Source organism: Gobius niger (genome assembly GCF_951799975.1).
Source record: "Gobius niger genome assembly, chromosome: 13".
Lineage (NCBI taxonomy): Eukaryota > Metazoa > Chordata > Actinopteri > Gobiiformes > Gobiidae > Gobius > Gobius niger.
Window position 1 is genome coordinate 21,986,877 of NC_136864.1, and position 23,155 is coordinate 22,010,031.

A 23,155-nucleotide genomic window follows, 5' to 3' on the forward strand; every position below is an offset into this window, starting at 1 on the left:
ACTAATGACGGGCCTATACCAATGGTCCAACAACCTTTGAGAATGGTTTAGCCATCTCCTCAGTCACTCTCACATCACCACACACTGTTTATCGCAATTAGTCTGATTATTCATAACATCTTCCACCAGCATCCCGCCGCCGTCGTGGGCAGCACACCCATCCAAAGTGATTTATATCTGGTCAATTGTCATGGGGAGAGCAGAGTGCAAGCGAGATGTGGCAGTTTTTCTGTGGCACACACGGGCAAGCCAACCCCTCGGAGCTTGGCAGGTCTCCAGAGAAGGGGGCGGGGCTACAGCGGGAGCCCGAGCGAGAGGCACACATTGCGGCACCGCGGGACCCCGCCACCCCACCCCTGAAGGCACAACTCTCAAGGACATGGAGAACTGGGGCAGAGAACTTCCGAAAGCTTCCCACTGTTAGGGCACGAGGAGAGGGGGCGAAAAAAAAAAAAAAGAGAAGAGTTTTAACCGCATCTAGGTGTCTGTCGCAAACATGGTGGTGGCCATTTGTTGTGGTGGTGGTGGTGAAGTACTTGATGGACAATCATACAATGGTAACAGTATGGTTTTGCACAAGGAGAAACATGTGATAGAGCTCATGCCTACCAGGGACAGAGCGATTTTTGTGTCTTGCAGGGATCAAATCGTTAACCTTCCGGATAGTCGCCCTCAGACCACCACCAATCTCACAATCTTATCCTACATACATGTTTTTACTGGTAGGGTCAACCAGAGCACCCAGAGAAAACCTACACAGGCACGGAGAGAACATGCAAACTACACACAGAAAGTCCAGGTGGGAATGGAAACCGGGAACTTCTAGCTGTGAAGCCCTTTGCCCTTTTTTTCCTTTCGTAGAAATGACAGTGGGGCCTGACCAGGACTCCAACTCCACGATCAGGTGTAAGTAATAAAAAAAACAAAGCATTGACTTGTTTCCAAACTGATACCTTGTGGCACAATCCTGAAAAATATATCCGCATAGTCAATGTTATGAAGCCTAGGCATAAATCCAACCTGGTAGACCCACTTCAGCATCACCTACCTCCAGCCAATCATCGTGTCCGTAAGGGTCACACCTCCACCTCAGCCTATCATCACAGAGCCACACCTTCGTAGCAGCCAATCATCGCCCTCCGTTCTGCTTTTAAGCCTCCGGCATTCATGGTTTGTTCGCTTCCAAGCTGTGCTGCGACCCACCTCCACCCAGTCTCCGCCTCTTCCATCTACGGCTCTCCCTGCTGCGTCCTTCACAGGTCTCCCATACCACCACCAGTGTCCAGGCTCCGGGAAAGACATGTCCAACTCTCACCTGTCCATTTACTCTAAATTTAATTCATACAACTGATGTCTACTGCCGGGGTCTGATCGCCAAAAATATATGTATGTCAATAAACCTTTCGATCGTTGCTTTTGTCCGTTTGAGTGCATCCAGGTTGAATTGATTTTGTATGTGTATACTCTCATGTCAATTATCAGAAAATTCCTCCATTACATTAGATCCTTACGTTTGTTGACGGGGAAAATGGAAAGCCCAGTGAAAACCCATTGGCATAGGTAGAAATCACTTCCTTTTGAGGTGCCCACTTTATTTTGGGTTTGACCATATAAATTGTCATAGCAGTGCTGGTCCTCTTCTCAAATGCAGAATTTGATATGCCACATCCAAATGTTTGCATATGCTAAGTCTTCCTTCAAATATTTTTACAGGGTTCTGTGAAACCCCAGGAGGTTTCATGCTGGAATCAAAGATTATGTAGCCTTATGGCATTCACAGAGGGGCGTAAATCAAGCTTTAACAACCAAATAAATTACAAAAACTTTAGATGATAGAGATCCCAAACTCTACAGCAGTCTCTGTCAACTATTTCCTGTCATAGACAACTACATTTACCTAATGTTTTTCAAAATTCTCTTTCCAAAGGCCAATGAGCTTATTTCTTCATGCATGTTATTACATATTTGAACAAAATAATCACAATATCGGTCAGCTTCTACTGATCATATTCGCCAAGGACGCGAATAAAAGGCACTAAACAATGAGCCTCTAAAAGCCACTATTTTGTGACTACACAGCATGTTGAGAGGGGACTTGTTTTACTGGTCCTGTCACTGTTGCCATGGCTGCGGTGCGAGGCTGAAGCTTTGAACCACTGTCCAAAAGCCACACTCACCTGATTTGGCAGCACCTGTTTCGAAACATGAAAAATTAAAACTGGCAACAAAGCCACAGTAGAAGAGTTATGGGGATATACTGTGAATTAAAGTGTTTTAAGATAAATCTGTCCACTATGACAGTTGGTATGCATAATGTACAGGATGCAAAATAACTCCTAATGCAATTTGGGGAGTAGGCCCTGTGGAGAATTAGGTGAGTGGCATACGGCAAATGAGAATGACTGAGATTTAGTAGCTGCCCAGCTTTAGTTAAAAAAGTAACATTTAGCAGCTTAAGTCATACAATTAGAAGTACTGTAGTTGTAGTAGTAACTAATTAGCCTTTTCTGAATTGCCCCATTTGTGTATTTTACTCATTTGCGAATGTGCAATTTGGCAAATTCTAACCCTGGATGTTTTTGTTTGCATTCAGCTACATTGCGCTCCTCCCAGTGTGATGCACCTTTAACTTTCTTAAACCGCAGAATCAATCGAACTATACATCTTATTTAAGTTTGTTCTACGTGATCGTGACAAAACAAACACTGGTGACAGTGGCTTATAGTTTATAGTGTCAGGTCGAGTGACACTTCAAACTTTTAACTGATCCTTGTCCTTTTTTTATCCCATCATTTGCCCTCTCTCAGGTCTATACTGTATGTGCGATTTGACTAAACCTTGTCTGAGCACGTAATTCACAAAACAGGAATTTAAAGTCAAATCTGAATTTAGTACTTTATATTTACTCTGATAGAGTCGATACTTATCTCACTATAAAAAGAAAGACAGTAATTTTACTTTAAAGGTTTTAGTTGAGCTTAAAGGTTTTCTTGCGGTTTCTCTTTTCCCCCACTGACATTTTGAGTTTTTAAGTGGGTTTGGGTGATGCCCAGGGTAATAATCCATCTCAACTATTCATCAGCTGCTAACCGCTCATTTGGATATTACTTGTTTTGTCTGTTGCACTGTAAATTATTGATCCCTTATTGCTGGTTTCCTAACTGTGCCGTTTTTGGGAAGCTCTGTGAGGCAGCTACTGCTGTGAAAACAAACAACTTGATTTGATTATTCGAATCAACTCAAAAATGCTTTGAAGCCCGTCGCTTTACTTTTTAAGTTATATGTACGGTGTACAGTGTATGTAAATGGTGCAAATTCCACTTGTATAGTTGAAATGAAAAAAAAAGGGCCACATAGAATTATCCTACAGCCGGATCATTTAGTGCTCATGTGAAACAATATCCACTTTTGCAAACTTTTGACTGCAAGAAATAATGCGCCAAAACAAAAGCTATTGCTTTTTGGCAAACACAAAAGTAAATCTGCCCTCTGCCTCTCCTTCCCCCGTGCTTCTGGATGCCAGGTTACCGCGGGTCAGCCCCTTCTCCTCCTCTCCACTTCGCGGGGAAGGAACCACACTGCTCGGAGATGGAGTACCCCCGACCAAACCTTAGCCCATCGACCCATTGTCCCATCCCGTGCCTCTAATGGAAGTCCCGGGCATGCAGACGTCTCCCCCGCTCCGACACTGGCGTCAAGTCGCGCTTCACTCATCATTGAAAAGCAGCATGCCTTACGCCCCGCCATCCGCTCACTCTGCACACCCCTCCAGTCACCTCCCTCAGACTTGGGCTTTTTGGGAACATTGCACACAGGGCAGATGCGTCCAGATGAGCTTGTTCTAATTTGTGCAGACCCAGGTTAATGTCAGTGTGCCCCCTGAAGGATCAATAGCTTTATTTCCCTAAAACGCCGGCGTGGTGAGAAACCAACGGCACAGGGAGCTTTTAATACCGCCGCAGTTCCAAAAGCGATGAAACCAGGGCCTGTATCGACCCGTGCCATGCGTGGAACTACGTGCCGTCTTCTGGGGAAGGATCTATTTGTGTCACCCTGGGCCGCGGATGGGGACGAGGGGGGCTTCACTGGAGGAGGAGGAGAGCGCTCAGCCAATGGAGGATGCCAAAAACATCAAAACAGTCATGTTTACAGATTACCCAAAGGGAAAGCAAATTACAGCAATTATGCAGGCTGAGGGAATACTGATATCAGAGCGTTACCTGCAAGCCCAACCCAGCCAATAGACTTTTTAACGAAGCAGGCGACATAGAAAACAGCAGTCTGATGTGATGGTCTCAACAAACAAACAACAGGATTTGAACAAAGCCCTGCATGTCAAGTACATGCAGAACACTGTCTTTCCACAGACACATGACTTATGAATATGGCAGATTAGACTACACAATGGAGCCTATTTACATCGAGAGAAGAATAAAGAATCCTGGCGATTCCAGGTTCAGGTGTGGGCTACTTACTTGACCACTGTAGGTAAATGGGTCTCCTCCAACTGGTCCTTCTTGCAATGGCTTTGAAGACACCAGATCAGGAGAAGAGGCCACAGTGGAGCAGCCAGGGGCCTTCTGGTCATCTGTCTACTGCAGCCAGGATCGAACAGACAGTTAACTAACAGAAACCAGTACTGCTCACTCATAATATGTAGGCCACTGAACAAGTCAACAAGCAACTTAACCCCCTTCCTTCTAGAACCATTTCGGCAAAGTGCCCAGTCTGCTATAGTGGTTATTAGTTGCGAAGACAGCCCCTTGAGGTGAACGTCTTCAACTTTGAAACAAACCAGTGCAGATGATGGCTTGTGAACCTTTATCTACAATCCAACTGATTAACAGTTATTACCACTAGCAGTCAGAGCTATGGTTATGCCTCTATCACAACTTTTGCAACTATTATATATCCTACACTGTACTTCTTAGCACAAATACAACTCCATTATATCATAACTCACTACTACTCCCACAACTAAGACTGCTACTACATACTATAAAGCAGTTACAGAAGTTAACCTTAAACTAATACAAAACTAAATAAAGGTTTAATGTGTCCATGAACCACACAGAGAATTGAAATTCGCTCAAATCCTTGGTGTAAAGTTAAAATGATAAATAAACGTTTGCAAGTTAATAATAAATACATAAGTTGTACAAAATGTCATTTGTAAACCTTTAGTTGACATTGTTTGTAAAGCATTTTCCAAAATAGGTCATACTTAAAAATAAGTATACATGATTTACTCCTTAACGTTTATTCATACTTTTGCACCACTGATAACCAAGTCTTTATTACCCAAACAAAAGCAATTAATCCCCCAGTAAATGCGCTGATTTGCCTCACAAGAAACCCTTTTACCCTTTCCATGTTCATCCCATACATCAAGACACCACCGCACGACCTCGAGCCAGAGACGTACCCAAATTGCCGCCTTTTGTTTGCAGCCTGTCCTGACATATTCATGACCGGGGCCATAATAGTCAGATTCCTGCCTCGGTCCCCGGGGAGAGCGGGGGGGGGGGGGGAATGGTGTCAGGTCCAATTACTGCGCCGCACATAGAGGTAAATCAAAACTGGTGCCGTGAACCCCTGCACAAGCCGCAGACAAGCAGACAACACCCCTGTCAACATGCAGAGAATAATGGGAAATGCATAAGAATAGACAGCGGTGTGGGATGGGATGATGGTGTTCTAAATTGGTAATAAAAAAAAATCACACTCTACAACCATAAACATTTCTGATAACACAACACCGTGGTGCACAACTGGGACATTTTATAATCGGGAAATAATCACTACTAGCTGTCAAACACATAACCCATTACAATCCCTACTGACGTTCTAGTTAGTACAACTCCTAATGAAACCATATGCAATACAATACATGCTACTGCTCTGCTACCTATTTCTGCTCATATTCATTGCATTTGCTCACTGCTTTATTGGATAAGCAGAATGATCTTATCTTGGAGGAGACAACGGGGTCACCAGGTTTTTCTAACATTGATTCCATGTTGTGTTATTGCAGTGCGGTGAAACCTTTGTCTTCACGGTGAGTCGAGGGGAGGCCTGGCGCTTTGCTAGTTGGAGGCTATCTCAGCAGTGCATAGCCCCGTTTCACCCTGGAGTGGTGCAGAGCTCCTGCCCAATAAAACAGGCTGCCTCCCCAGGGCCCCTCCCTCAAGCCTCCAGTCAGCGCTTGTTTTTGCACCATTTATTTAGTGTGACACATCTCCAATTAAACTGTGGAGGCTGCTGCATTCCCCCCATAACTACCTCTTATACCTCCCCATAGACTTTCTGTCACACCGAGGCTGTGGATGAGAGAGTGAAAGGCAGAGTTAGTGCCCATTGAGAGGGGGAGAGAGAGGAATCACATAGTGCCTGCCAGCTATGATCACAATGTCATTTTCCCCTCAGTGGAGAGGAGCCTCCTCGGAAAGGTGCCCTGAATTATAATTATCAAAATATTGAACAAGATAATCATCCCCTTAAATGGTGCCGCCGCCTCACTATCGGAGTTACCATCACTGAATATGACTAGACACCAAGCAGGTGTCTATGTATTTGTTGGTAATTGCCGATGAATGTGCACTATTCTCATTTCACTATTTCCTATTAATAAGGTTCTATTGGAAATAACCAATTGTTAAAGGTGCATTATGCAACTTTTCATGTTGGGAAAAAAGGTTGATATTTGTGCGTATTTGACCTTGTAGTGGCCCAGCGGTTGCATGAGTGGCCAGCATGGCGCCTTTACTTTCGATCACAGTGCTCTCTAGGATCTCCAGGATCCCAGGATCAATTGTTTGGAAGGTTTTCACTGCTGAAGTACCCTCTCACCAGAAAACCTACTAAACAATTGATTCTGTAGAGTTGTAAAGACCACTGTGATGGAAAGTAAAGGCGCCATGCTGACCACTGAGCCACTGCAAGGTCAAATAGGCACAAACATCAACTTTTCTTTTCATATAAAAAGTTGCATAATGCACCTTTAAAGAGTTGATGCTAGTGTGTTTGACCCAGCTGCTGTTTGAGTGGCTAGCATGGCACCTTTGTTTTTCCATCACAACTCTATGATGCTCCTGGATCAATTGTTTGTAACCTACTGGGACCTATAATAATAAAAATAATAACAAAAGATTCTGGAGCCAAACTAAAAGTGATATGGCATATGCATGTGTTTACATTGATATTATTCTCTTTTCTGGGGTCAGACAATAAAAAAAAGTCTCTTCAGACTTTCTTCATGTTATCAGGCCACTATGCAATTCTACTTAAAGAACTTAAACTGCGTTGCATCTTCCAAATCCACACAATGCCCTTAGTTTGAAAGATGGCTCGCCCTACAAAAGTACCTCAGTGGCCAACACTTAACTCAGACATGCCCTGGACAATAACGCCCACACTCTGATGCCAACATAGAGTCACATCCACACTTTTTTTTTTTTCTCTCTTTAACAGATCGTGGTGGGAGCTCACCTCTCCTTGCCGCTCCCTCTCATCCCCCCAAAGGCTCCAGACACAGTCACTGGAGGAGTGACTTTGTGCGACCCCAGTGGGTATGTGGGAGCGCAGCTGGTGGGGGAGCACCCAAACGCAGCTGAGCCAGGAGTGAGGGCCAGGGCGCCCCCGAGCAGCTGGGAGGGGCGGAGCGGCCAGCTGTGGAGCAGCAGGATGCAGGGGGTGGAGAGATGCCACTAAAGCCGAGGAGACAGACTGTTTTTAGACCTGCACTAAGAACACGGAGTACACGTAACATAATCGTGCTGTAAAAGTGCACACTTCCCTGCGACACATCTGCTCGCTCCTCACACGGACACTCATCACCTGCTCAGGACGACGCAGCAGTCTGTGGCCCTCTTAACACCAGCACCGCTCCCCGGCACTGCTCCGGCCACACATCTGCTGTGCCATCTGTGCACTCCCCCTGTGACAGGTAGAGCCTGTGCCTCTCTGGAGGGGCAGGAGAGCGGGACATGGAGGTAATTTTGGGTGTAAATGTGCTCTGGACCTCTCCGGATGCATCTGGACAGAGCAGACAGGCGGCAGCGGGGCGCGGTCATTAGAAACAGACTGAGGACAGGCTAATGAAGACACAACAATTAGGACAAACTGTTATGCTATACCAATAGTGCACATCCTGCTTTGGGATCAATACGCATGTAAATAATGCAAGGAAAAGTGTATTAAAGATTCTTTCCATTTTATTATAATGTACAGTTTTACAATGTCAAACACCAAGTGAGACCACTTCAATGGGGTGCAGATGCAAAATATTAAAACAGCCATATAAACAGGATGAGTCCCTCCCCTTCAGCTGCTTTACATATGGGATCAATAATGTATGCACCATTAAACAGATATCAAGCCAGTGATATAAAACGGCACCACTGTCAAATTAACAACCCATTGGAGAACATCATTTTCACATTGTTACAGATTAGAAAGCAACCATCTTTATATCAACATACAACACTACTTGAATGACGTCAACCGAGAAGTTGTTTTTTTTATTTATTGAAACGGGTTCTCAGCATTACAAATATTTACTTAGAAGTGTCCTCCTCCCCACTCACCGTTTTGCAGTCAATGGACAAGACAGGTGCTTGCTCAAATAAAGTGGCTACATATCACTGTGTTGGGCATTTTCATGGTTGATCTAATGTAAAAAATAAAAAATCTTACCATACTCCAAATGTATCTATTCTCACTAACACAGATAGACGCGGGATATAGCAACAGTAACATGCTTTACCCATAGCTGTTATTTCAAAGTCATCGTTATTCACTGGGGCATTCATTGCATTTCAAATGTTTCGATTTGTACACAAACAACTCTTACAGTGTCCATGTCATCAATGATTAGATACAGTTGAAAAAAAAAGTTAACAAAAGCCATATAAAAACGATGTGCTGGATGAGTCAATATAAAAAACAAACAAAACAAAAACAAAAAAACATTGACACATACGCCTTTATGAAATGAACTGATCTTTAGCACTAGTTCCATTTTATACAAAGTCAGCTCGATCTAAAAAGCTTAAAATATATTTGTACATAATCACATTACATCAAGACGTGTACCATGGCCGAGCAGGAAGTCTCAAAGCCAAAGACAGATCAACTGCTGGCGTTATTGCTTCATATCGACAAGGTTTGACAAATGAATGTACATGTTCACCATGATATCCAAAATTTAGCTGAGTCCATTTCACAATCTGCAATGCTCAAGAATAAGGCAGTTCCATTTGTAAGGCATTGCTGCTTCTTAGGAGACAGAGAATGTATCTCATGGACTTTACATTACATTATCGAGTGAATTTGACAGGCATGATTCCCATACGGAGAGAGTGTAACTGTTGAAATCAGGTTTGTCAGTAAACCATGGTTTAAAAGGTTGCTGTAACAATCTTTTGTTTAACCTTTTATTTTACCAGGAAGTCCCTTGAGATAAAAATCGAGGGAGACCTTTCATTGCTGGTAGTTTCCATACTGGCCCTGCGAAAAGAAATACAAAAAATGTTCAGTCAAAAGAGGAAAGTGGAGCATCCAAATATACTTTACAGCTGCGATTTCAGGTGACGACCAGCAGGTGGCAGCATGACATCACAACTGAGCCGTATATTTTCCCTTACAACATTCCTCACTGGATAGTTTTGACTTCATGGCCAATTCAAAATTGTTGCGGTTTGGTAGGCATGCTAATTTTGGGACTTGGTGACACACATTTAACCCCCGATTGATACAAACTAATAATAAACGATAAGAATGAAAGGAGCAGATAAAAGGAAAACGTGAGAAAATGGCATCATATCATGAGCAGCTTAAGGCTGCTGGACAAAATAAATAAAACAGTCTAGGGTCTTCACAGCAACCATTACCTTTGCTTGTTAACAGAGCTAGTCAGGGGGTTCAAATCTCTGGTGTCTATTTCCTCATGTGCCCCTGAATGTTCAAAGATAAAGACATCAAAGTGCAGCGGTGGCCCCACAAGAGACCACAGCAGTACAGGCCACACACTTACCCAACAATCATATCATGTTTAGGTTCAAATCTGATCATTTATAATTTACCCAAGCATTAATTACAGAATTCTTGTTAGCAGTGTAGTGGAAATCAACAGTGACAATTCGAAACCTCAATCAGTGTTATTTGTGGCCAACATACTCACCTGGTCGTAGCCGTACGGGCGCTGCTGTTGCCCCTGCGGAGGCCCGGGCTGTGGAGGCCGATAGCCCCCGTACTGCTGCCCCTGTCCTTGGGGGTAGTTGGGGTACTGGCCTGGACCACTTTGGGAGGGACCTGTGACATATAGAAGAATGACATGTTCAAAACCAGGCTGAAAACTGTTCTGTGGAAGTATTTTTGCCCGTTTGTCGTCAACAGTCTTCAGGCATTTTATGTTTTGAGTTATGCACTAGAATCAATCACAGTCGAGCTCTAGAAAGTAAAGAATTCTTCCATGATCAAACACACTGAATCTAGTCATTTATTTCCTGCTCGACAGCTGCAATTTCTTCTAATCACCATCAAATTCCAACCTTAAGTGTAATGTTGCGGGGGTTTTTTTTTTTACAATTGAACCACAGCCTGCGCATCCACTTTTGGCCGACCCACCACTTGTTAATTGCAAACTCTGGGCTATCTCTGCTGTTTTACTAATGGGCAGATGATGTGTGGCAAACTCTGTAATAATAAAAGTTTGGGCTTTCCTAATGCATCAAGACATCAAGTTCATTTTAATCACTTCTTCAGCCCGTCTTCAGAGCAACAGCGGATGCAGGGGGCTGGAGAGGAGTGGGCAGAGGAGAGGGTCTTGAGTCAGGAGTGGCCCACGCAGCATCGTTAGGCGCTGCTAATGCCTTCTGCTGTTGAGCGTGACCTTGTGGGGGCCGCGGAGAGCGGCGCTGGTGCCAGATGGAGCTCACCTCGCAGCCTTTGCGCAAGCTCATTACCAACACAAGCCCTGGCGAAGACGCGGCCTGACGGATGAGAGGCTCGGCTGGGAGTAAAAAAAAAAATGGATGAGGAGGAAATAGACGCGGGAAGAGACGCCAATGCTGCTTGTCCAACTTGCTGAACGCTGAGGGCATGTGAAGGGATGGAAGGCCGTATGCAGAGCTTTAAATATGCAGCTAAAAACTTGTTGCATCAGTTTTTAATCACAGAAGGGATGTCTAACAAAGCAAGCAAGAAGAGCTGGTCAAATAATGAACACTTTTGACATTGTTGCACTATAACCATTTCTCCGTCAAACTTTTTGACCCAAACTTGCTGCTGCTGGCGTAACCTGTCAGAAGCTGCAGTCATAATACAATGACTGTGGGCCGCAACAGGCTTCCGGAATCAAACCCACGACCTGCATGGCCTGAGAGCACAACCTTTGCTAGCCTTTGCAAAGGAAATGTATTCGACATGACATTGTAAAAGCCTCGAGCCTGCTTAAATGGAGATAAATGCAATCTATCATGCTTATGTCATGGACAATGAGCTGGTGCACTAATGCAGCAAAAAAGAGCATTTATTTTGGATAGCATTTCTTCATATTTATGTCTAAAACAACCTGATGAAAGATAGTTAGAGCTTCCTCCAGATGTGACGCTCAATATTGCAGTGGCAGTTATTTGATCACTCATGCAGCAAATATATTAGTCATGTTTAGCACTTTTCATTTCACCAACACCTACTTGGGTAAATGTATCATGCAAATTGTCCTGAGGGCGTCTCGGCTGTTCAGAACAAATTTAAACAGAATCCTGTAAAAACGCGAGGCTAAGAAAACACACACTAATGATGCAACTTTGCTCTAAGGGATAAACTTGAAAAGAAATATACTGTGCTTGAAAAGAAGTTGGCCGATAGTTTAGCAAGGTCCCTCAGATTTAAAGGGAATTTCAGATGAAAAGAACAATTAACTTTCACTTTATGCTGGAAACTTTCAGCTAGTTTTGTTAAAAATTACAAGTCCTTGATCAAAGGGCTAGAATTGCTAGCCACTAACAATTTGTATTCAAACAAGAGCTTCAGTACACGTTTTAAAATTTTGTAATTAAAGAAAATGCCTTAATAGTTTCTGCCGTCTGGCTTCAGTTTCTGCTAGTTTTACCCGTTAGCAAACCCCACAATCCACTTAACTTTGCTACACCTGTGTGTCAATTGAAACTAAGGCGCCAGGAGAAATGCTAATACAGTTGTACAAACTGCTTGAGATTTCTCCTCTTTTACTAAAACTCATTGCTCCAACCATTCATTAAAAAGGTACAGCCTCAACTAGGGCTGCTCGATTATTGAAAAAATAATAATCACGATTATTTCAGCCATAATTGAAATCACGATTGTTCAAACGATTTTTTGTTGCCTTTAAAAAAAAAAGTCTTTATTTCATTTATATATTTATTAATTAAAAAAACTATGCTGAATATTTTCTGTTTTCTGAACAGTCATAAAAGTACAAATGATTTCAAGTATGCCTCGATTAAGGAGAGGTCACTGTTTCACACCTGCGCAAGCAAACTGTGCAGCGCGGCCTGATGACATCATCAAACAGAGCTGTTTGTTTTTATGTCAGGCAAAAGCATGAGCCATGGGGCAAATGAAATACGAAGGGAAAATAATCCCAGTGCCATGAAATAATGCAAGTCTGCTTTGCAAAAAAAAAATAAAACAACAAGAACTACAGTATATAAAAAAAAATGATTATTTTATTTTTTTTTAGATTTTGTAATCGTGTAAAAGTGTAATAATCAAAATTGTTATCGAATTTCGATTACTTGCACAGCCCTAGTCTCAACTGAAACTAAAGGTGTCTTTCGGTAAATGTTAATACTCCTTTGGGCAGTAACAACCAACTCACCAAGGGAGCAATGGAAACAAACGTCAAAAATGAATGTTGAAAATGTGAAGCAAAAGGTTGTATTTGAAAACTAGATTATGGTTAATAGTTTTGATTGTGGAAACATATAAAAGAGGAAAAGCAAAAATGTGGTGCATAGATTCAGATTTGACATGATACATTGCAAGTTAATGAAAAATGGGATTCTCAACATTGTTTGAGACATTGACAAGAGTTAAAAACACATTGATTTGCTAAAGTACATTCCCAGACACTCACCACATTACAAGATTGTAAATCCAACAGCTGAGGGGTTACACTCGCAAAGCCATGTCATTCCAAAAAAAAAAAAAAAAGTCTGAGGAACTTTACCGTAGGCCTGCTGCTGCGGTGGATAGCCCTGCTGTCCCGGGTACTGCTGCTGGGGAGGGTAGCCCTGCTGCTGCGGAGGGCCTTGCTGGTAGGCTTCCTGCTGCTGGCCGTACTGCGCGTTACCTTCATCGAGCAGCACAACACAACGTGAGACCATTCTGGCAGTTACAGCACAGCCATACGCGCACAAGCACATGGGTTAGTTTAGCCAAATGAAGCAGAGAGTAGGACCTCAGGTGTGTTATTGCAGGCAGGTTGCTACATAAGGTGTTAGTAGGAGACGTTTGAGTGAAAACAATCTTTATCAGATTATTACACTTGTTAAAGATACTATTACTGTCCATCCACGACAAACATGGCATGAAAATTAGTAAAGATAAAGATGTGAAGAAAAAAGCAGAAAGGCAACACAAGTGCTGCATTTGTTTTGTTTTTTAATGCAAGCCCTACACCTCAAACAGCTGCCTTTTTAATTTTGACATCTTTACCAGCAACAAAACCCAATACTACCCGTTTGTATTAGCTAGTAAATTGCCATTGTGGGTTTGCCTAATTACGTCGCGTGCCCTTGACTTCTCCTTCACACCAACAGGTGGAGCTCCTGGCACAACTGGGGAACGCTTTTGCACTTCTAAAAAAGGTGTTGATGCGGTGTCATTTCTTTGTCATCCTCTAGGTTCTCTTTTTTCCTTTTTTTTTTGTTCTCCTACCTTCTGACGCTCCCTGTCCTGCATGACTGTACTGGTCCCCATAGTAGTCTTCCTGCCCCGGATACTGCTGAGGGGGTCCTATACACACACACAACATACACACAAGGTAGATGTAGCTTGTGTCAGGCGGGTGGGGGTGGATCGGGGGCCGATTTCTTGCCAATTTTGGTGCAGTTTCTTTTTTTTGGGGTGATGTATCAATGTGCCTCTGTCGCCCCCATCTCTGTCAAATAAAGACCTGTGGATTCTTATTACTTCATCTGAAACCCTTCGAATTTGAACAGAGTCCTCAGAAAGTTTAAGAAAGGGGGAATCAGATAGAAAGGTTGAAAAGAAATGTTAAAAAATGTGTTGATTAGGAAGGGGGGGAAAAAAACCAAAAAAGGTCTAAACATTTCTAGCTCTCACACTGCGCGGGATTTGCACGGTGTACCTTGCTGTGGGGGTCTGTAAGGTGGCATTGGTCTCTGGCCCATGACATGGTTGCCCTGGTTGACCTGCCCCATCATGCCCATGGGGTTCTGCTGTCCTTGGTAATGCTGCCCTCCACCACCTGGGGGCATGTTGTACTGCTGGGAAGGAGGTTGCTGGTGCATCATGGGACCTGAAGGAGTCAGGAACGTCAAGTAATAAGACAAACATTACAGGAGAACTTGAGATTGCCTGCAGTCTTCTCGTGGCATCGGTGGAGAAACGTTAATAGTAGAAGCCTGACCCTTACAGATTGAGAGAATTTGAGCACAGAAAAGAATCAGCCCAAGACAAATTTACCTGGATTTGGCTGCATGTTCATGTTAGGTCGAGGTCCATAGTTGCCCATGGCCTGTCCCTGCGTCATGTTCATTTGGCTCTGTGCGGGAACGCCCTGGGCGGAGGGGACAGCGTGGTTGTAGCCGCCCATAGAGCCGTGGCTACTGGGGGGTATATTCATGGCGCCGGTCTGCATGTTGGGGGGCTGGTTAGGCCCGGGACCAGGGCCTTGCATGGGCATGTGATTCGGACCTGTGAAACAACGCGAGAATGAAGAGTCAGACTCGAGGACATGATTTCAACAGGGAGGAGAGCTACAGAAGGTCTTACTGAAAGTAAAACAGCTCTCTACACAGTGAAACCCTTTTGTCTTGTTTGTGCAGATATTTATCATTCATTCTAATGAAGTCCAGCTCTAGCTAGAGCAGGGGTGAGTCACATATAATAGTGTATATAGCGTGGAGGGCCACAGATGGGTGAAATTCAGTGAAACATCAAAAGGGGCAGAGGCTTTAACCGTGCAACTACAAATTATTTAGGCTAAAAAACCTCAACCCCAGTTCTGTCTCACAATAAAATGTACCTTTTCAGGTTATATTTGTGTAGAATCATCAAACTTCCTGTAAAAAAGTACCATCTTTGGTAGTGCAACTAGGCAAGAGGCCAGGGGGGCCACAAACATTTGGTTCCTGGACTCCACTTTAGGCAACTCTGAGCTAGAGACTAATAAAGACAATCCAAATATGCCTTTATATTACCAACATGTTCAGTCTGCTCAACTAAATTCAGCACGCTAGATGATTCTAATGCAATAGCCTTAAATGCACCCACCCTTTAATGCCATTAAAAGGTATTCAATCATAATACTGCTCCTTTTCTAGGACAGAAAATTGAATAACTGAAGATTACACAAAACACAAAACGTTGACGTATGCCCCATCTCAAAACAGAAAAATCACTGCATGTTTTCCCCTTACACTTCAAATGGATAAAGCACAAGAAGTATGGTTATTATGACGGGAAAAGGAACGCAAAGATCATTTAATTATGTAAATGACCAAGACCACCTTAGCTGGAAAGGGGTGACATCATCTTTCCGGAGACCGACCTCCCTCATAGCTATGTGGTGTTGCTAGGCAACCTGAGCATGAGTGAAGGAGAAGGGGGATGAAGAAAAGCAAGGGAGAGAAACACATGGGGGACACTCACCAGGCATCTGCCCGTTCATCTGGTTCTGCATGTGCGGGGCAGGGGGGCCGCCGCTAACCATCCCCTCGGCCGGCATGTTGTGACCATGAGGAGGCTGAGGAGGGGGCCCACTCTGGTTCATCCCACCAGGGCCCATTGGCATATTCTGAGTGGGTGGCTGCGAACATGCAACGCAGACACAACATCAAAACCTGATGAAGACTTTTTCAATACATTAGATGAAAGAGCAAGAATCTTCTTGGGTGAAGGACTTTCAAGTTACAGAAGTCATAATGACGGCATACTTCATTTGCAAACATCAGAATTGATATTAATATTTAAAAAAAGATTGTAATAAAGCAATTTAAACTTAGCACCTAGCACCTAAATCGATTTGTTTGTTTTCACCCCTACTTTCTTACTATCCATCCATACTCACAGCTGGAAGTAAAGACTGCATGTTCTGATTTGAGTCTGCTATCGTAGCCAGGTACACGAGATTTCTGTGCAACATCTGTTGGTACCTGAAAGTAGGGCAGCACAAAACACAGTTTACTCAGATATATCTCACTGAAGTATATGTAGAATCATCACGGGTCGACATGTTTCTTACTGTGAACATTCTGCCGTCTTTCCTTTACTCTGAAAGTCCATGATACACTGTATGAGCTGGTTGTTTTCGTCTAGCAACTGAAAGAGAAAAGGCAGAGATTTAACGCAACCAATGACACTAAACACTGTGTTTTCTGATTAGATTGCGTTTGTTTAGTGGATTGTGATGTGCTGTGTATTTTCACAGAACCGTCCACAATGTGTGCGATGTATTTTAATGAATTGTGATCGTGTCTTTGTGGGAAACAAAAGAAGACGAGTGTCGACAGCTAGCAGCGTTGAGCTAACAAACAGCGGGGCCTTCATTCATTTATAAATAAAAATCTGTGTTCGAAGAGCCAAGTAACTAAAGAGTCCGAGTCGACACATGGCGCCCATGCTCCGCAGAGGTTCATATTCAGCGCGCTTTGACCCTGCGGCTCTGTGCCCGATGTATTCACAGTAAAGACTTGGATGCGCTCTGCTACATTCATTAGCTCTCCGGCTAACAGCGCCAGCCTCCATTCTGCGACAGGCGAGAGGAGATGAATTACCTTTTGTATTCCGGCGGGTGTTATGTCACCCTTTCCACGCTGCCTGTGAGGTGCGAACGCCACCGACATGGTATCACTGTGCAAATAAAACGTAGGCTATGTCATAAAAGTCAAGGCAGGCTAACACACTTCACACAAATCCGTACAACTCAGATCAAACTGTTCGGAAACGGTGGATGCAATTTTGTAATGCAGTCGCCCGTTACAGGGGTGCAAATCCTGGTGTTTAGGTTTGTCTATTTGGTATTATTATTTTATTAAAAGCAGGCACTTCAGTTTTAGAATAATATACTATACTGATAAAGACAAACACTCATCTGAGCTTATAAAGAACATAAAAGTTAAGCATTCAACGTTTCTATGAAAATGGTTCTACCTATATCTATCATTATGGTACAGTCCGCTCAGTCCGCAAGGCCACGGGAAATGAACCAGTCAAACAAAAGAGACCGGTAAAAAGTTTATAAATTGTATTTATATATTTATTCATGTTGAATTATATATATATTATTAGCTATGAATTTATGTCTAACATCATGCAACGTGTGTGTAAATCTTGATTAGAGCAATAACAATGCCATTATGTACATAATATAAATTATTTTTATATTTTTATTTCACAAAGGCATGGTTAGATGTTGATGAGGACTACATTCGACCATTTGACTTTAATTTCGATTTTATTTTTTCGCTTCTTGTTGTGTTGGTTTGGTCCGGGTCACAGTTCATGCGCAGGCGCAGCAGCAAGTCCATAGACAGTGAGGCTCTCGGTCTGTGCTATCCATTTAGCTGAATCATTTACTAAAAGTCACACTTTTTTGCCATTGTACATCTGCTGCATTGCAATGGCGGCGAGATATGATAGAGCAATCACTGTCTTCTCTCCTGATGGTCATCTTTTCCAAGTGGAATATGCGCAAGAAGCAGTAAAGAAAGGCTCCACAGCCGTAAGTTTTTGAAAATATTTAGCAGTAGGGCTAAAGCTAGCCACTGAAGCTACCGAGCTAACATGCTTTTTTCCATTTATTTCAAGTATATCTTCTTTATTGTGATACTATGCAACTCAGTGTTCAATTAATGCTGTCAAAACGTAATTCTATGAAGTGTACATCAGTTTATAGTTATTTTATATTGGTAAAAGCGAATTTGCATCCTGACGCTGTGTCACTCTGGCCATTAGTTTCAATTTCGTTATGTTAAGATTACCCAGATTCCTTTGAGAATACTAAACATCAGTATTATGTTGCTGCATAATACACACTGTAACTGTGCACATTTGCATTATATCATCATTTACAGAGTCTTAAGTTATGTGGTTTTATCTTAAATCTACACTTTTTTGCTACTACTACTTTTCTATAAACACTGTAACTGCAGTATTTCCCACAGTAATAAATCTTTATTAACATCAGTCTGTTTTCAATTATGTTTGCTCATTATCCTCTATTCATTATTTCCTTGTAGGTGGGGATCAGAGGTAAAGACATTGTTGTTCTTGGTGTGGAGAAAAAATCTGTGGCAAAGTTGCAGGAAGAAAGGACTGTACGGAAGATCTGTGCACTTGATGAGCATGTCTGCATGGCATTTGCAGGTATACATTTGTAATGGGTATAGTGGTTTTAATAAGCTGATGTAATTAAGTAAACCCTAAATGATATGCATGTTTTTGATCTGTCTAAATATATTATTAATCTACTTTGTTTAGGACTCACAGCAGATGCCCGCATTGTGATAAACAGAGCTCGTGTTGAATGCCAAAGCCACAGGCTAACCGTTGAGGACCCTGTTACTGTGGAGTACATCACACGCTACATTGCTACACTCAAACAGGTCTGTTGAGCAATATATTTGCTAGTTTTTCTGTTTCTGTAAGTAATGTACTGTGTCTAAGTAATGCAATATTTGTATATTAGCGCTACACTCAAAGCAATGGACGAAGGCCATTCGGAATTTCAGCTTTAATTGTTGGCTTCGACGACGATGGAACTCCCAGGCTGTATCAGACAGACCCCTCTGGAACTTACCATGCATGGAAGGTTGGGAGAGTTTTTTTTTTTGTCCTCTAGCCATATTTTCATGCTATATTTTTAATCTAACACATTTTTTCCCAATATTAGGCAAATGCTATTGGCAGAAGTGCAAAAACTGTCAGGGAGTTCCTTGAGAAAAACTACACAGAAGAAGCTATTGCAGGGGACAATGAAGCAATTAAGTTGGCCATTAAAGCCTTGCTCGAGGTAAAATTGTTTTGTTTACAACGTATTTATGCAAAGGTTTAAGATAAGATAAGATGATACTTTATTGATCTCACAGATGGAGAAATTGCATTCGATGCAATTTTGATTTAGTAATCAAATCTAGTAATATACAAGCATGCACTATTTGAAAATGCCATACGGTAAACAAGACACTTATTGTCTTCGATGCTCCTGTGTGTGTTGCAGGTGGTGCAGTCAGGAGGCAAAAACATTGAACTAGCAGTTATCAGACGGAATCAGCCACTTAAGGTAACGTGGGCTTTAGTGTTTAATACAGTTAATTTTAGACATTATGGAGTTTTACTGAATGTTTGTTGGTTTTATGCAGATTCTGGAATCCAAGGAAATTGAGACGCTGGTTGCTGAAATTGAAAAAGAAAAGGAGGAAGAAGCAGAGAAGAAAAAGCAGAAGAAGTCCTCTTGAAGCCATTAATTTGATGCTTTTTATTGCACTTGGAGACCACAAATTTCTATTTCAGTTGCAGCCGTTGTTTCATACTTGAGTTGTCAATTATAACTTGAGTATAAAAACTCTCTCTTTTTCAAATCCATCTTAAGTCATGGTTTCAACCCTGAACTCCACTGGTATGTTTTTGTATATTCTCAGTAAGACCATTGAGGCTTTTGTCAAATGTTTGAACAATTTGTACACATCCAGGATTAGAATCAAATTAACAATAAATAAGTTTGTTTAAATCGCGTTGTGGTCTTTGTATATTCAAGGACATGGGTTTTACAATGATGAATGTAACTAGCTCAATTCTCTAGTACTGTTTCACATAGTCAGTAGGGGGCAGTATAGTGCACAGTTTTTAAGTTTGCTGTTCAAGGGAGGGAAAAGTGCTTCAGTCACTGCCTATGCTCAAAAGGGTAAATAGCACAACTTTACATACGGGAAGGGCATCGTGTTTTACAAAGCAGAGCTGGAAACTGCAAGTAGCTGTGGTGTCCTGCTCTGTTTTCCCCAATAACTAAAAACATACAATAAAGTATCATTCTGGGCCAGAACTCCCTTTATAAAGATTATAAAATCGAAACCTCTCTGGGACTTTTCAGGTTAAAAAACACATGCAATTGTACATAGTCTCAATTTATATAGCACTTTTCCACCCAGATAAGACTACTCAAAGTGCTTTACATTGAGGAATCCATTCCCTCCCTCATTCAGTGTGTGCAGAGTGCAGCCTCTGGTCTATGAACCCATGCAAGAGCCGAGCCAGGGTTCGAGCCCACAACCCTCCCACAAAAATGTGTGTAACAAACAAGGACTTAACCCTTTACAGGACACTCATTGAAATACTTAGAAATAAATAATTTGAACTCAAGAGTGTTATGGGGGACATAACACAAGTTTATTTATGTTGTAACATTTCAAGGTGAGCAAAGTTACCATATCTGGTTCCTTGCCCTAAACTGGTATTTTAAAAAAATGGGAGGGGTCAGTCACCTCCAATATTGTTTGCCTAAAAATTATAACCTTTTGCAACATAAAAACATAGTCCTAAGGGTTATTGGTTCTTTTGTCAAGAAAATACTGTAAGTAGGTGCAACTGGCATGTTCAAATCTGGACAAAACTAATTTACTTTTAGTGAACAGGGCATATGATCAAATATGGTGCCTGCCTTTTTCATGCTGTAATTTCACTTATTTCACTACGTCCTCCAAAACCAACATGTCATCACTTAACACAATTATTCACCGATAAAATGTGTGAGTTTCATCAACTTACCATTCTTAGTTGTCAAGTTATGTAAATAAATGTACCATGGATTTAGCCAGACTTGGGTCTTTTTCAGACTTCAGAGAAAACAGGAAGTTGAGAGTGTGACCGGTCTCTGCTGATTGGCTAAATGCCACAGTAATGATGTAGAGTGATCTCTTCTGATTGGCTGAGTGAGGACGACGCGCTTCTTTACCTTGCTGATGTGCAGCAGGGAGGCCATATGTAAAATGTGCAGAAATGACCGAAAATAGTCACTCACCCTAAACAAAAGCGCTTCACACTATCTCTTTGCATTTGCTTTGATAAGGCACACGCTTCTGTCTTTACTGCTCACAAACCTGATGTCAGAAAAGAATATTGCCTCATAAAGCGCTCACCTCTCCCACTCATTTAAAACAAATTAGCGATGAGTGAGCGCAGTGTCTAATGGTGGCCCGACGAGACCCTCTTTTGCCACTTTCCTTTTTTATTTCACCCTAAATTCGCTTATCAAGCAACTGCTGCTCTGAATTCTCAACGACACAATTATGGCCGGCGGTGTGGTGGGGCTGCTGCTTAATGGGATCCTGGCCTCAGACCCCAGTGGGAACTTTTAGTGACTTTAATCTGGGAGCCCTTTGAAAAGTTGTGCCGTGCTGTGCTGAAGAGCCCCGGGGGTTCCCTCTGACTCTCACCAAAGACATAATGGTGAATGGTAAAGTCCTTCATTTAGAGTCATCTCCCCGAGCCAGGATTTCCTTTCCTGAGTGGGTGCCCTGGCTGTCTTGACGAGAGCAATTGCACTTTCTCTGCAATTTGTCTTGTTTGGGGTCTTAACGAAGGTGTGTAGAGCGTGGTGTGTCAGATGTCAGGGGCGTAAGGGCTGTCAAGGAACACGCGGAAACAACTTTGATTCATTCATTTCATAAAGTGCGCCGTTTCAATAGGATAGGTAAAATGGACATTTTTCCTAATGTTATTCACTTTCAGTATTTCCCAAATGCAACTCATCTATGTAATAAAGGCAGCGAGATTGAATTCCATTGTCAACACTCATAAGACTCATTTTAAGAGCAAACCATGTCATGTTCTATCCACTTATAGCATGTCTTTCAGAAAAAACTGGTGATGATCAATTAGGCCATAATAAAAAAAATTGGTCAAATCATTTCCAAGGCAAACGTAGATTACAAGGACAGAATGTTGTGTTTAATTCTGTTTTGTCAAGGTGATAGAGCAAAGATTATATAGCTGCTGCTTAAGATTTATTGACATTTTGCCTCTAGTCCTGTCCACTAGATTGTGCTTAAAAAAAACAACTCTTCCAACAAACACCAAGAAAAAGGTGTTAACTGTACTTGGGCTAAACCTCTAGCAAGAAAGATGACCAGATCCATCTTTTTGTAGCTCAATACGGCTTATACTCGGCTGCTGTTAGGGCTCCCAGTCTTTTTTAAAACTGCTTGTGGGAAGATTTTTTTTCCCTGCCTTTCTTTCTTAGCTTTATTTATATATTTGTTTGCAGAGCCTCGGGGCCGAAAGCGCATCTCTCTCATCACTGGCTGCAGCTCATCATCAATGCAGAAAATAATGGCTTCACCAGAGGTCATCGACGGAGGAGCAACGGCCCCGGGATTGGAATTGCGCACAGTGCTGCCGGCGGTCCACTCTGTTTGTATGCATAGGCCGAGAGCTTCCAGGCCCATAGCACAAACACAGCCGATGGATCGGAGACTGCATTGTGTGAGCGCACAACAGACTCTTGCAAAAGACATCTATTCATTCTGTCACATATGGTCACGAAACACGCATTCATAAAGCTAAATCAGACCAAACAGAACAGATATATTACAAGATACAAGGGTAACACTTTACATTACGGGCCGGCAAGTCCTTGGTACTTACAGTGGAAATTCTTGGTACTTATGGTGGTACTTACAGTGGTAAATACTAGTAATAATAGTGGTACTTCTAGGTACTTATTTTGGTACTTACAGTGGTGCTTCTGGTGGTACAGTGGTATTTCTAGGTGCTTATGGTGGTACTTACAGTGGTAAATACAAGTAATAATAGTGGTACTTCTAGGTGCTTATTTTGGTACTTACAGTGGTGCTTATGGTGGTACTTACAGTGGTATTTCTAGGTACGTATTGTGGTACTTAAAGGATACTATAGTGAGAATTACAAG

The 23,155-nt window shown here is 42.3% G+C and overlaps 2 protein-coding genes across 4 annotated transcripts; one reads left to right on the forward strand and one right to left on the reverse strand.

Annotated features, from left to right (window-relative positions):
- Positions 1 to 8,210: 8,210 nt before the first annotated feature.
- ss18 (SS18 subunit of BAF chromatin remodeling complex) lies at positions 8,211 to 17,193 on the reverse strand. Of its 3 annotated transcripts, XM_079569004.1 has the most exons (11): positions 17,007 to 17,193; positions 16,475 to 16,551; positions 16,301 to 16,385; positions 15,883 to 16,039; positions 14,695 to 14,925; positions 14,357 to 14,527; positions 13,924 to 14,001; positions 13,214 to 13,336; positions 10,181 to 10,311; positions 9,891 to 9,954; positions 8,211 to 9,507 (listed from the first exon to the last, which is right to left on the reverse strand). In XM_079569004.1, exons 1-10 carry the CDS (start codon positions 17,073 to 17,075, stop codon positions 9,937 to 9,939), a joined length of 1,140 nt encoding a protein of 379 aa, XP_079425130.1. In that variant the 5' UTR covers positions 17,076 to 17,193; the 3' UTR covers positions 8,211 to 9,507; positions 9,891 to 9,936. The 3 variants fall into 3 exon arrangements, with proteins under 3 accessions (XP_079425130.1, XP_079425129.1, XP_079425131.1); XM_079569003.1 differs by lacking the exon at positions 9,891 to 9,954 and having other exon boundaries at positions 17,007 to 17,192; XM_079569005.1 differs by lacking the exons at positions 9,891 to 9,954; positions 13,924 to 14,001.
- Positions 17,194 to 17,748: 555 nt separating this feature from the next.
- On the forward strand, positions 17,749 to 19,918 carry psma8 (proteasome 20S subunit alpha 8). The gene is made up of 7 exons (XM_079568906.1): positions 17,749 to 17,953; positions 18,471 to 18,597; positions 18,712 to 18,836; positions 18,920 to 19,042; positions 19,124 to 19,243; positions 19,451 to 19,513; positions 19,593 to 19,918. The coding sequence occupies exons 1-7, from the start codon at positions 17,852 to 17,854 to the stop codon at positions 19,686 to 19,688; spliced, it is 756 nt and encodes a 251-aa protein (XP_079425032.1). The 5' UTR covers positions 17,749 to 17,851; the 3' UTR covers positions 19,689 to 19,918.
- Positions 19,919 to 23,155: the final 3,237 nt, after the last annotated feature.

What these genes read in the sequence shown, in the direction of transcription:
- ss18 (XM_079569003.1), bottom strand. Translation starts at nt 17,075, where the DNA reads ATGTCGGTGGCGTTCGCACCTCACAGGCAGCGTGGAAAGGGTGACATA. An exon ending in AAGACGGCAGAATGTTCACA is followed by an intron (nt 16,386 to 16,474) that starts GTAAGAAACATG and finishes CCCTACTTTCAG; the next exon opens with GTACCAACAGATGTTGCACA. An exon ending in AGGACAGGGAGCGTCAGAAG is followed by an intron (nt 13,337 to 13,923) that starts GTAGGAGAACAA and finishes TGCTCGATGAAG; the next exon opens with GTAACGCGCAGTACGGCCAG.
- psma8 (XM_079568906.1), top strand. Translation starts at nt 17,852, where the DNA reads ATGGCGGCGAGATATGATAGAGCAATCACTGTCTTCTCTCCTGATGGT. An exon ending in GAACTTACCATGCATGGAAG is followed by an intron (nt 19,043 to 19,123) that starts GTTGGGAGAGTT and finishes TCCCAATATTAG; the next exon opens with GCAAATGCTATTGGCAGAAG. An exon ending in CCATTAAAGCCTTGCTCGAG is followed by an intron (nt 19,244 to 19,450) that starts GTAAAATTGTTT and finishes TGTGTGTTGCAG; the next exon opens with GTGGTGCAGTCAGGAGGCAA.